Source organism: Ailuropoda melanoleuca, chromosome 9 (genome assembly GCF_002007445.2).
Source record: "Ailuropoda melanoleuca isolate Jingjing chromosome 9, ASM200744v2, whole genome shotgun sequence".
NCBI classification, from domain to species: Eukaryota; Metazoa; Chordata; class Mammalia; order Carnivora; family Ursidae; genus Ailuropoda; species Ailuropoda melanoleuca.
Window position 1 is genome coordinate 55,195,272 of NC_048226.1, and position 13,566 is coordinate 55,208,837.

General features: G+C 36.5%; 1 protein-coding gene across 2 annotated transcripts in view; it reads left to right on the plus strand.

Annotated features, from left to right (window-relative positions):
* Nucleotides 1–12,196, plus strand: part of RALYL (RALY RNA binding protein like) — a 711,504-nt gene extending 699,308 nt beyond the window's left edge. For both annotated transcript variants that reach the window (XM_034668254.1, XM_034668256.1), the window contains one exon: nucleotides 11,209–12,196. In XM_034668254.1, the coding sequence (XP_034524145.1) occupies nucleotides 11,209–11,226 (18 nt within the window). In that variant the 3' untranslated portion in view covers nucleotides 11,227–12,196. The remainder of the gene's footprint in view (nucleotides 1–11,208) is intronic.
* Nucleotides 12,197–13,566: the final 1,370 nt, after the last annotated feature.

Genomic DNA, 13,566 nt, shown 5'->3' on the forward strand with positions numbered 1-13,566 from the left:
AATCATCCAGGATTCTTTTATATCCAACTTAATTTGAGTGCTAAGAGCATTTTGATAATACTATTACTAGGAACTATTCCAAAGCTTTAAGCCCTAAGGTTTCTTTTTTGATATTAATTATGTTTCTCAAATATGCTGATTAAAAACAAGAGTTTATTAATAGAATAATAGTATAAGTATGTCATCACTTTACTATGTCAGTTGATCTCTCAGATTAATTTCACTCAATTTTAAAGTTGAAGCTATTTTTTATATTCTAATACTTTGGTGTATATGGCAAATTTAATTAAATGATAACTGTTAAATAACTAGGACAGCCTTTACCTCAGCTATTCTGAAGAATCACGAATTAACGATGCAATTTCCAAGGACTTTTAAAATTATTCCTCTAAATCAATCAATTTCAAATCACATTTTCTGTTAGACATGAAATGATTTCTAAATATTTCTTCTTGTAGTGCCAAAACTAATTACTAAAAGAACTACAGAAAGCAGTAAGATATGTGAAATTTCAAAGTTCATAATAATCTTAGCATTAATCAGCATTTGGCTTCGAGCACTGGAATTAACTTATGCAATTTGGAGTATTATCCTAAAATTATCATTATCATTTCCAACATTGAGAGTCACTAGCAGTTGTTAGATACTCTATAATTAGCATGAGAAGTCAGAAATCGATGCATGATCAAACTCAAGTTATATGCCAAATAAAATTGCTATAATTTATCAATTCAACTAGTCAAATGTGATTGTCAGTGAGCCCAGAACACTCAAAACACAATCATAATTATTTTCAGAGAGTATCAGGGAGCAGTTTGGGGAAAAATAAGAGAAATATTAATGTGTTATGTATGTGTAACAGAGCATCCAAATTCTGGTAAATCATATAATTTAGCAATATGATTAACTTTTTTTTCAGTGTTAATTAAATTTTTACACAAATATTTTAAATAAAATTATGTAACCCACATTAGATAATTTTACTGTAAAGTTAAATGTTCTTTATTCTTAATCAAATGCATTTTTATAACACAAAAGTTCTCCTTTAGATAGATGACTAAAGCAAATTTTTAATTAAAATGATTTTTAAATTAGTTCAAGATGGAACTTTAAAAAAAGGAAAATCCAGGCAAATCTGCTACAAATCAAGGAAAGGCAGGTAGCAAGTTGTGTGGAAATCCTGGTACATTCCCAATGATTCTGTCTCTTTTCTCCTTCTCATCATCAGGGCACCAGTGTATTTTCATATCTCAGTTGAGATCACCAGAACTAAAATTGATGAAGTACCCAGTCTGCTTCCCTAGTGTCTTCCTTCCCACAACTGGGCAGAATAGAATAGTAAGAAAAGCACTGGCCTTAAAAAAAACAAAACAAAACAAAACAAAACAAAAAAACAGCCTGGGTTTGATTAAGGCAAGACACATTTTCTGATCCAAGGATTAATAGATAATATGAGGATGATTCTTGCCCAATAGATAATACGAGGATGATTCTTGCTGGTTTATAAAGAAAATCAAATGAGACTATACATATAAAGTGTTTCATAAGCTTCTAAACACAAATAAGAGTTATTATGATGATTTGTGGTCCATGCCCACAGATTTAGCCCAGTCCCAGATTCTAAGAATAACCCAAACCCAGTCTCTATATGGAATGAATTAAGGAAGCTTCAGCTAAGTAATTCAGATGCCTCAGACTCTAAAACAGTCTTGCTGTTTCTCTTCCTGTAAGCTTATTACAGTTGCTCCAGGCTTTTTCTAATAACTGGATCCTCCTTTATTCCTGGGAACAAACAGGGTCCCCAAAATTAAATGAATAAATAAATCAAAACAAGAAAGTCTTATTGTTCAGTTGCCTGCTTTAAAGTTCTATACCAATCCACTTCTCCCTGTAGTAGATCTCTGCCGTCCTCTCTCCTGCCATCTTAGGATATCTGACCTGAATCCATACCCCATAGATGGGACCCTCCTAGTACTTCTAGAACATTCAAATTCTGCCTGGCTTCCTGGCTTGTCACCACACTCTCCAGGTTTCGACTCAATATATAATCCAGCCATTTAGCAGATTTAGATTCAAGGCAGCAAATTCTTTTCTATGATTTTCTACAAAAGGAGCAAGATGCCTTATGAGGTAAACAGTTCTGTATCCCCTAGGATAATCAAGCCAAAGCTTGCATACCGAACAGCCATGATTACCATTGGAAGGCACTGTTGCCCTGATTGGGAGGTTGGACACAATCACTCTACAATCCTGGGTCACCTGCTTGATTAACCACTCTGCTACACTGCTTCTCTGATGCTTCAGAGCAAGAATGGTTAAGACAATATACAGCTCCTGAAATCATGGCATCCTACTACACTAAAAAATTATTCCTAAAATGAATCCAAGAGACAACATACTATTTGCCTTACTTGCATTTTATGTATGATTTTAGTTAAATGAAATGTACTCCAGAAACACAAATGTTCTTTTGTGTAGTTGTTAAAACTGTTACTGCACTAATGTCCTTGTTAGAGTGAGCTATAATTAGTTATAGGAAATGATGTCATTAACTCTGAAAACAGTGGGTTTTTTTAAAATCACATATAGTAAGTCATGTACCAAACCAAACATCCATGGTATTTCTAATTGTACTTTTACATTAGTTAACACACTATTTTCACTTCAATATCAAAACTTGTGTCTGTAAGTAAATCTCATAAACTAAACTAAAATAGGAATGATGCAAAAGCTTGGCAGTCACTAATATCTGGAGGAACACAGTGTATTTGGACTTGGTACATAGAGTTAAATTATTTTAACATTAATTTTTTTCTTTTACTTTTATGCTGGTTTTTATAATACTCTATTATATTTTCCTTCAGTTTAGGAGAGGAAATAAAATATCTTAACATTACTCATGCAGTAACTTCAGTCTGTTGTATTATAGTAAATGACTGATTTTTCCAGTCTTTTCATCTTTCCATTTGATTATGGAATAACAAAGCCCACTGATTAGAATATTTGTGATCCACTATAGTATAATAAGACCATTTTTGTCTTTTAGTTACACTTATTTCTTGAACATTGAGAGACAGATGGAGAATCAGATAAAAACGTGGAAATTATTGGGCAGGATAATGGGTGTGGATTACAAAACAACTGTTAGGAATTAGAAGCAAAAAAAATAATAAGTAAGGAGAGAAAAGGTGCTATGAAGACAGAAAAGAAGTGAGGATGTCCCAAGACAGTTTGCCAGTGGAGTCATGACTTGCCAAGTGTCCCTATAGTTAATCAAGAATTGACCCAACTTAAATAAGTTTGATGGTATGTAGGAGAACTGAAGCAGGAGAATGTGTACCAAAATAACTACTCAGCCTAATAAGTTAAATATCCATAGTTCCATGGATGCTGATAGGAAGACAGGAGACTCCTGAGACAAAAGACTTTGCTATTCATGGCAAAAGACGTAAGAGTATCTGGATACCTGTCCTGGTTCCCCAAACTCAAGACCCAAGTCCGAGATAGAAGGCCAGATGAAGCCCGCATGCAGTGCAGTGCCCTGCAGGAGAGAGATCTCGAGTAGAGAGAATCCAGCTAACAAGCAGTAAGCAAGCCTGTTTTTGTCCAGACAAGATTTATTGCAGAACTATGTGGTGCATTCCAGAGATGAGTTACCTTACTTCTCAGAATTGCCAGCCAAATAAATAATTCTAAGAATTGGTCTTGGGGAAGAAACAGTTTCGTGATGTTAGCACACTCAGTGAGACATGTAGGAGTGCAGACGGCCCACTCACAGAAGACTGCTGCTCAACAGTGGAGTGAAGTAGTTCTCCAAGAGTGGGATGCCCTGACCCGCATCACTCAGAAACTTATCAGAAATACAGCTTCCTGGGCCTCATTCCAGACCTAGTTGTCTCAGTGCCTTTGGACTGTTATAGCAAAATACTACAGGCTAGGCAACTTATAAGCAATCAACATTTATTTCTCAGAGTTCTGGAAGCTGAGAAGTCCAAAATCATGGCAGCCTAGGTATCTACTGAGAGCCCATTTCCTAGTTTATTGACAGCAGTCTTTTGCTGTGTCTTCATATGGTGGACGAAGTGAGGGAACTTTCTGGGACCCCTTTTAAAAGGACACTGATCCCATTTATGAGGGCTCTGGCCTCATGACCTAATCATCTTCACAAAACCCTGCCTCCTAATACTATCATATTGGGGGTTAGTATTTCAACATAGGAGCTTAGAGGAGACACAAACATTCAGACCATAGCATTAGTGAATCAGAAATTTAGTAATCTGATTTACTATGCCCACTCGGTAATTCTGAGGCCTATTGAAGTTTGAGAACCAGACATGCAATGGAAAGAATTCTTGATCACAGTCAAGATTCTGGGTCTAGTTAGGGCTTCCACCAACTACCTTGGTGTGCCTTTCAAACTGTCTGGGCCTTAGTATCTTCACCTATTATATAACAGGAGAGGGTTAGATAATTTCTGATTGCTTATTGCTCATATTCAATGAAGTTCTGTATTTCTTGAGATGTAGCTTTATAAATATTGCCTCTATGAAAGACCTTGAAATGTACTCGGCAAGTACTGAGAAGCCACGAGAGACAGCCAGAAGGGCAGATCCCCAAGGATTCGTAGCCTCATAGGCTCACAAAACTTATTTGTCAGCATGCTGGGAGTAGAACAGTACCTCAGACAAATGCGAAGTAATGTCTGGTATATCAGAAGATCTGTTATGAATTTATAGTGGGACCTACCCCTTAAAGGGAGTCCATCCAGTCTTGTGCCCTCTGACTTGAGCATTCTCTTCCAAAAGACAAACTGGTAAGAATTATAATCAGAAGTTTTGCCTATGGAGAGTTTATCGAATGTTCTGAGATTGCCTGATGTGTCCACATCTGTCATCACAGGCTGGATTCACTTTCAGGATTTGGATGCCTTCTCCTGTGGAGAACACCTTATCCTGAATGGGCACAACTGAGTTACCCTCCTAGACTGTCCTGGTTTGTTTGGTTTTTTTTAAGATTTTATTTATTCATCTTGAGAGAGAGAAAGAGAGAAAGGGAAGGGACAGAGAGGGAGGGAGAGAGACAAGCAGACTCAACATTGAGTATGGAACCCTACGCAGGGCTCAGTCCCACAACCCCCAAGATTGTGACCCCCAGGACTCTCTTGTTTTTCTGTACTTGCAGTGCCAAACAAGTCTCTTTCAGATCAACACTTTTCTTTGGCAGATTTAATAAGTTTCAGTTATGTTGTAGTCAAGACTCAAAGACCTAGAAACTTTCTGCCTCTCTTAAGTGACACTGCATATTCTCTACCCTGATCATTTAAGTCTTGATTTTAGAGTTAAAATCTCAGAAGGCAGCTTGATTGTCTTATTTCCAGGCTTCTGATGGGCTCCTACACATTTGTCTTTGCCTGTATTTTCTGTATCCGCACAGCCCCTATCCTAAATGGCCGTCATCAGGAACAGAGACTATTAAGCCTCTAAGAACTACATAACGGAGCAGTTGAATTCACTTGTAGCCATCTCAGTGAGTTAGCAGCCATCTCAATTTTCATGCCATTTATGGTTTTTGTGATATGACTCTTTTAGCCTAAAAGTATAATGTGATTTTGGTCCCAAGACCTTATTAATAGAAGGCAAGTTTAACTTATAATCAACAGTAGCAGCCAGGAATCTGTTTGTGTTACTTAGAAATTTGAATTGAATTGTATCTCATTTATAGTAAAGGATTTGCAAAAGCCAAATGTATTCACATTGTCTGTAAAAAGTGAATGGCTGAACAGTTACTCAATAAACATGATCAGTAGTGGCAACAAATACAGATAATTCCTGCTTGAGAGACTCTGCTTTTCTGCAAAATGCTATACAGTCTATATTTTCCACATGTTTTTTTGCTTTTATAGATGTTATCTGAAAATGTGGGTCATCTATATTTCTCTAATTACTTATTAGTTATAAGTCTCAATTAGAAAAAAAATAACAGAAGCATTTCTGATATTAAAAAGTCAGAAGATTAGGGCACTTGGGTGGCTCAGTCAGTTAAGCATTTGCCTTAGGCTAGGTCATGATCCTGGAGTCCCAGGATGGAGCCCTGCATCGGACTCCCTGCTCATGGAGAGTCTGCTTTTCCCTCTCCCTCTGCTTCTCCCTCACTTGTGCTCGCTCTCTGTTGCTCACTCACTCTCTCTCTCACGTAAATACATAAAATCTTTAAAAAAGTCAGAAGACTACTTTAAAAATATGATTTTTTTGTAGAGCTGTTAATAAAGTGTATTTCTTCCACATATTGTCATACCTATAAAAAGATGTTCAACATCACTAATCATCAGGGAAATGCAAATCAGAACCACAATGAGATTATCACCTCATGCCTGTTAAAATAGCTGTTATCTAAAAGAAAAAAAACAAGTGTTGGAGAGGATGTGGAGAAAGGGAACCTTCGTGTACTGTTGGTAGGAACATAAATTAGTGCAACAATTGTGGAAAACAAAATAGAGTTTCCTCAAAAAATTAAAAATAGAATTACCATGTGATCCAGCTATGCCACTTCTAGGTATTTATATCTTAAGAAAATGAAAACACTGATTCAAAAAGATATAGGCACCCCTATGTTCATTGTAGCATTATTTACAATAGCTGACAATGGAAGCAACCTAAGTGTCCGTGGATGGAAGAATGGATAAAGCAGTTATGGTATATATATATATACAATACTATTCAGCCATAAAAAAAGAAGGAAATCTTGTCATTTGCAACAACATGAGTGGACCCGAAGGTATTATGCTAAGTGAAATAAGACAAAGAAAGACAAATACCATGCATGTGATCTCACTTATATTTGGAATCTAAAAAAAAAAAAAGGAAAGAAAGAAAATGAGACTCATAGATACAGAGAATAGATTGGTGGTTATAGAGGGGGAAGGGGGCTTGGGGGCAAAAAGGCTGAAGGAGATCAATTGTATGGTGACAGATGGTAACTAGATTAATTGTGATCACCTTGTAGTATATGCAAAGACTGAATTATTATGTTGTACACCTGAAACTAATATAATGTTATATACCAATCTTACATCTATATATATATATATATATATTAATTCATGAGGTTTAAAATTAAATGTGCTTTCTCTTAGATTAATACTATCCTTTTTATCTTTGTCAAGTAGAAGTAAATTGCTTGGTTCAGTACAATCCAGGCCCATCTGAGTGGTTTTTTGTTGTTTTTCAGAAATGGGAGAGAGTGAGAGTTGGAAAAGCATTCATCATCAGGATAATTTGTTTTAAAAGCATCCAGGCTCCCATATAGCCACTAGATAAATTACCCACTATTCAAGAGAAGGAAAGCACAATTAGTTTCACATTATAGTAAACCAATCAGCTCCTTAAATGACTGTCATTCTTGAGAAAAAGGCAGCAAGAATGTCATAGTTGTCCCCTTTCTCCCATGCCTTTAGAAGCAAAAGCAATCCTTTTCTCAGACTAGAAGATCTATGGAAAGCATTGTGAATATATTTTGCCATTGTTTTTAGATAAGGAGAATTACATTCATTACTTGTATCCGTATGGTTAATAACACCTACTTCACAATGCAAAGTTAATGAAGCTTTTGTTTCGTACTAGGGACAGGCAAATGCTTTGAAGCTTTATGGCAAGGAAGTAAGACTTCAATATATTATTTTCAAACCTCCTTTTCTTCTTCCCAGGATAATTATTTTTATGGAATCATTTACAATCAAGGAGCAAAGGAAGGGGTAAAGAGAAATCATACCAGGGGTAATGGAATATGCACAAAAAATCTGCAGGCTGTTTTTCTTTTCTTAAAATGTATAGCTGCTAAACAACCATTCATTACCTCTTTTGAGGCAAGCAGGATGGTGTAAGAATATACTAAATTAATGTCATCTGCCATGACTTAACCTGAAGAAACACAATAATTAGTAAACTTTACATACACAGCTGCTGCAGCGGTTTAATCATGTTCCATCTGTAATAGAGAGATCAATGAAGGCCTCACAGGAAAGAAGGCGACTGCAATCATATAAAGAGCGAGCTTTAGTTCCTCCCTGCACACAACTGTTTCCAATCCAAACCCAAACCCACTATGCCTTATGGTCACATGTCAGCATTATTCTATAGATTAAATTTAATTGTATTTGTTAGGACTTTCATTTTCACATTGGTAATGGATCATTTTGGGTACGTGCATACAGGGAATGTATAAAGCTTCCTTTATACCACACAACACAGGGCACGCCTGCTTTGGACTTTGTGCTTTAAAGGCTGACTCTGTGTACATGAACACTTCTTGCAATTGCGTGAAGAACACATTTGAATAACATTTTCATTTTTAGAAATACATGTATGTGTGACCAGTAAGCATATAGTATAGACTGGCTGAGGAAGAAGAGGGGGACGAGCAAAGGAAAGAGGGAGTGGGAGAGAAGCAAAAGTGAGAGTGAGAGAGAGAGAGGATATCACAGTATCAAAATGTACTTAGGCCTTAAAGTTTTCTCCTGAGGATATAAGTTTTAAATGCTTTTGACTAGAAAATAGACTATTTAGGGTATATATTTTATTTTTAGTTGTTTGATTTATGAAAGTTTTAAAATCAAAATTATTAGGCATTTATTATCAAGATTAAGTATAGCAGGGTTTACAAAGTACTGCGAGTCCTCTGAAAAATGGCTGTCCCAGATTGCTTAATTAAATAGCATTCGAATATTGTGAACAACATTTGTAAATTTAATATATTTTATATTGTGTTTTTAAGTAATTCACTTGTCTAATTTAACAAAATCTTTCTAAGAATGAAATAATTCTTTAATGAATTCAATGTATCAACATGGCCTAAAGTTTTCTTAGACTTTCCAATATCATGCACAAACATAAGATTTGGTCATAAGATTTCAAATCATAAAACTGAAATCCTGTGTCTCAGTCTACTTTTTAATGGCATTTTCTTTTTTTTTTCAGTTAGATAGTTACAATTTTTTTTATTATATTATGTTAGTCACCATACAGTACTCCCTGGTTTTTGATGTAAAGTTCGATGATTCATTTGTTGCTTATAACACCCAGTGCACCATGCAATACGTGCCCTCCTTACTACCCATCACCAGCCTATCCCATTCCCCCACCCCCCTCCCCTCTGAAGCCCTCAGTTTGTTTCTCATTTTCTAAACTGAAATCCCAGGACTGTCACACTAATGGGCTAAAGTCTCTTATGTAACACAGCTATTTATAGTAACAAATGTTCAAATACTTTTTCTTAACACAAAAATATTAGTACTGTGATTTCTAGTTCAGCAAATAGTTTACATTTAATTCTATGTCTTCCTAGAATTAAGATATGTACTCATTAAGGAAGAAGACATCTCAGTTAACTGAAATTACTCAGATGTATATGTTTTTGAGTGTGACAAATGCATAGCCATGAAGGAAGAAGAAGTACCATCCTAGATCACTGATACCTTTCAGCCAGGGCTCTTGGCCAGGTGAGATCTGGAGCTGCAGACTTCCAGAGCAATTCTCACCACCCGTTCAACTGCCAGACTCAGTCTTTTTCATAGTCTCTCTGCCATGGGCATCAAAACTCTAATGGTCATGTTACCTAATCATCCAGCTATTCACAGGAGTCAGCAACTGTTGAGAGAAGCAGCCTGTGCATGCAGTCTTTCAACACCCACTTAGTCACGGGAACAGGTCTTGGGCCTGGAATACTTCCTTACCAAGAAACAAAGAGCCCACGAAGCCTGTCCGTTTAATCACCTAGATGGAAATATTTTTCCCGGTTCAGACGGGAGGAGTGTCTCTTTGTTCTGCTTAAATGTGTATGGTAATGATTGTCAGACACAACTTTCAGTATTTCAGCCTCCATGGGGGAGAGTTCAGGGTCCTACTACCCAGCAAGAGAGGGCTCTGCATAGGTCAGTTGCCCTGCCTCTGCCGCCTCGGGGACGCACTAGCCATGAGAGAGCAACGCACACTCCTGGAGCTGTAAAGTGCTGTGTGCATCCAATGCTGACTGCGCTTTGTTTTCCCTGACAACTTTAATACCGAAGTACAATGGACAAAAACATTTGGAGACCTTTCCAAGGATTGATAACCGGTGGTAGAGGGTATTTGCTCCGAGACGGGTAACTGATGCACGATGTTTTTCTCAACAGCAGTTCTCAGCCAAATGGATACCTTGATTTGCCTGTCTTTGATTCTTAAGACATATACACAGATTTTCCATCTAACTGAAAAACTTTGAAGTTGATGAGATAATAGGTGTAATTATATTTTCTATCTAATATAAACCTTTTGCTTGATAGGATTCTAAGATAAATACATGCCTTTTCCATGCCTATTCCCACTACTGAAATCTTGTGTTATTTTACCCTCATATTCATATTCATATTCAATTTCTCAATTTGATGCTTCTACCAATTGAATTTTGGCTCTTGTATGGTGTCTCTGCCTCATGGTTGCAGCATGAGTCTTTCACTGCCCTTCTTGCATCTAGCTTTTTTTTTTAAGATTTTAATTATTTATTTGAGAAAGAGAGAGCACATGCATGCACTTAGGAGGGGGAGGGGGAAGAGAGGCAGACTCCCCACTGAGCAGGGAGCCTAACATGGGGCTCAATCCCTGGACCGTGAGACCATGACCTGAGCCAAAAACAGCTGCTTACCCAACTGAGGCACCCAGGCACCCCACATGTAGTTTTCTTCTTTTACAACCAAGGTTGTGTAACTCAGATTAGAGGTCTGTATTGCTTTTTCTCTATCCCATGGGTATAAGGCTTACGACTGCACTGTTCACAGCCTGTTACAGGGGGAAAGTATTCCATGGTCGCTCTTCTGAGGAGCCACAAAAAGTCAAAAGCAACCCAAATCTCTTTCCCTAGCCTAGAACTTCGAGTGTTTCCCCTCTGACTTGGTCAAGAGCTCCGGTTGCAAGATAATTGCTGATCTCAGGCAATAAATGGACTGGATTTTAAAAAATTATAGCATACTGTAAGTGTAAATAATTTTAGCATTGCCTACAACAAAGGATCTAAAAACCTAGAGTTCTCAAAAGTATTTTTCCTAAAGATCAAGTTCTTCTTTAATCATCTCCTGATTCAGCCTGAAAATCTAACTTAAATCCAACTTACATATATGCATTCTATCAACAATGAAACCTAAATCTCAATATTTTAAAATACTCTTTTTTCTTTTCTCAGTTTCTACAGATAAAGTGATATGAAGTGATGAATGATGCCACAAAAGCAGAAAAGAGAAACTGTGACAACCCCCAGAAATGTGAAAGGAGGTTTCTTACTGGATAGCAGCATCTTTGGTTCAATTTATTAAAAAAATACCCAAATAAATAAAATGGACAGTATTGTTCAATTTTAGAAATTCCATTTCTTCTATGTTATAAGCTATATAATTGTCAGGTTTTTATGGTTTAGATTGTAAATGTGTTTTCCCCTTTGCTAATTATGTTGTGTTTTTTCAAGTCTTAAAAGTCTTAAAATGTGAAGGACATTTATGAATGGTAAGGGAGACACTGTATACAAATGTATATTTGTAAAAGCTATTTTTATGATTAGCATGTTTTACTGTTGATCATATATAAAGTCAGGTGATATTGCAATTCTATCTTTAAAGCTTATTTCCAACAATGTCATGTAAGAAAAGATACATCGTAAGCTAGTTTTTATAATTTATCTTTAATTTATAGTTTAAAGTACTTCAGATCATAATGATAAAATACTTGAAAATGTTATATTTCTGCCCTCCATAAGCACCATTTTTATTAATAAAGAATGCAAATATTTCAGATGTGATTCCATAGCTAAAGGACTCTGTTGCTTTGACCTGTGATTAAATTGAGCATTCTCTACTCAACTGAAATGGTCCAGTTATTACCCAATACTTCAGTCTGGGTAGGAGATCCTGTGGACAGGTTTTAGTGCCAATACAGGTGAAAACTATATTGGCAAAGAAAAGATTGTCTTGTCTTTGGTTCCAAAAGTTTCAACAGTGTGTATATCACTTCATTTCATCTCCTATTACTAGGAACGCTCCATTCCCAAGCATTGCAAGTATTTTCCGAACGCTCTTTGCTGTTGTCTTGTGCTGTGGAAATGGAAGAAGCCATCTTCACAGACTGTAGGAGAGCTCAGCATATAATTTCTTAATAAATACTGTTTCTTTTAAAACAAAGTTGGTGTGTATCTTTCTTTTGGGGGTGTACTTAGTTTTAATATTCAGTTTGACTCTTTCTGTCCCTGTAATGCCATAAAATTAGTGTGATAATGAAAGTAGCATAACTTTACTAAAATGTATATTATATGTTTTATATGCCCACACTTCTCATGGAGTGACCTGTTTTCTGTAACACATTAATTTGCTATGTAGCACAAAGCAACATGGCCCTCGATTCTTGACAGAAGTCACATCCTGGTTTACCTTCTAAAAGGCGTATTTTTTTCATTCAAATGTAGAATTTTGAGAAAATATTCTAGGACAGAAAGCAAAGCTACCTCAACAGAGGCATTTATGCTCTGTGAGACGAGTCTGCTGCTAATGGCTACCAGCTCCTCATTAAGAGCAGAGAGACGACATGTAACGTCACCAACAACACTTAGTGGAATTAAGGCCTCCTTTTTTCAAAGAAACTAAAGACAATCTAAAATCACCTTGGAGGGATGCCTGGGTGGCTCAGTCGGCTAACCATCTGCCTTCGGCTCAGGTCATGATCCCAGGGTCCTGAGATTGAGCCCCGCATCAGGCTCCCTGCTCAGCGGGAACCTGTTTCTCCCTCCCCCTGTTCCCCTTCTCCCTTCTCATACTCTGTCTCTCTCTCTCTCTCAAATAAAAAAATAAAATCTTAAGAATAAAATAAATAAAATCACCTCGGTATGTTTACTTATTTTCCTATTTTATTTCTTTATGGTAAATCATCCTCTTTCTTTATGTGTTTCAAATAAAAGCTAATGAAAAATTATACAATTCCACCCAATAAAGGTCACCTAAAATTAAATTGTGAAAGCAAAAATTAAAAATTCACACTCTAGGACCTAGGGGCTGGATCAGGAATGTACTTGCCTTTCGAAGAAATGTGAAAATCACAATGTGGTGTGCTATTTTTCATGGCCATGATGAGTATTGGAGAATTTGCAACTGCTGCGATTGAATAGTGAAGCTGAAAAGAACCTGTATACAGTTCTACAAGGGAAAAAAATCAGCAGAGTGATTTCTTGGTTTGTTGCCAAATAATACATTTGCCTGGGATAGTCTGATGCTCCAGAAAGGAAATGTTGCAGGTACGGTGTATGAGGAAAATGCACATGTGGATATTTTCCCAGCCTTCAAGGTCCTTAATATTCAATAGAGTGTAGCATTTATAACAGACATTATCATAAATTAAGAGTATCATACTTTCCCAGATGTTCATTAACTATTCTCAAAGTAAAATGAATAATTAAAATGTATAATTCTTTGTTATTGGATTTAATTTTCTCCACACAGGCTTGGCAGTATGAAATCATGTATTTTTCCCTTAATTCCTTACCCATTCCTGGCTTAAGAAT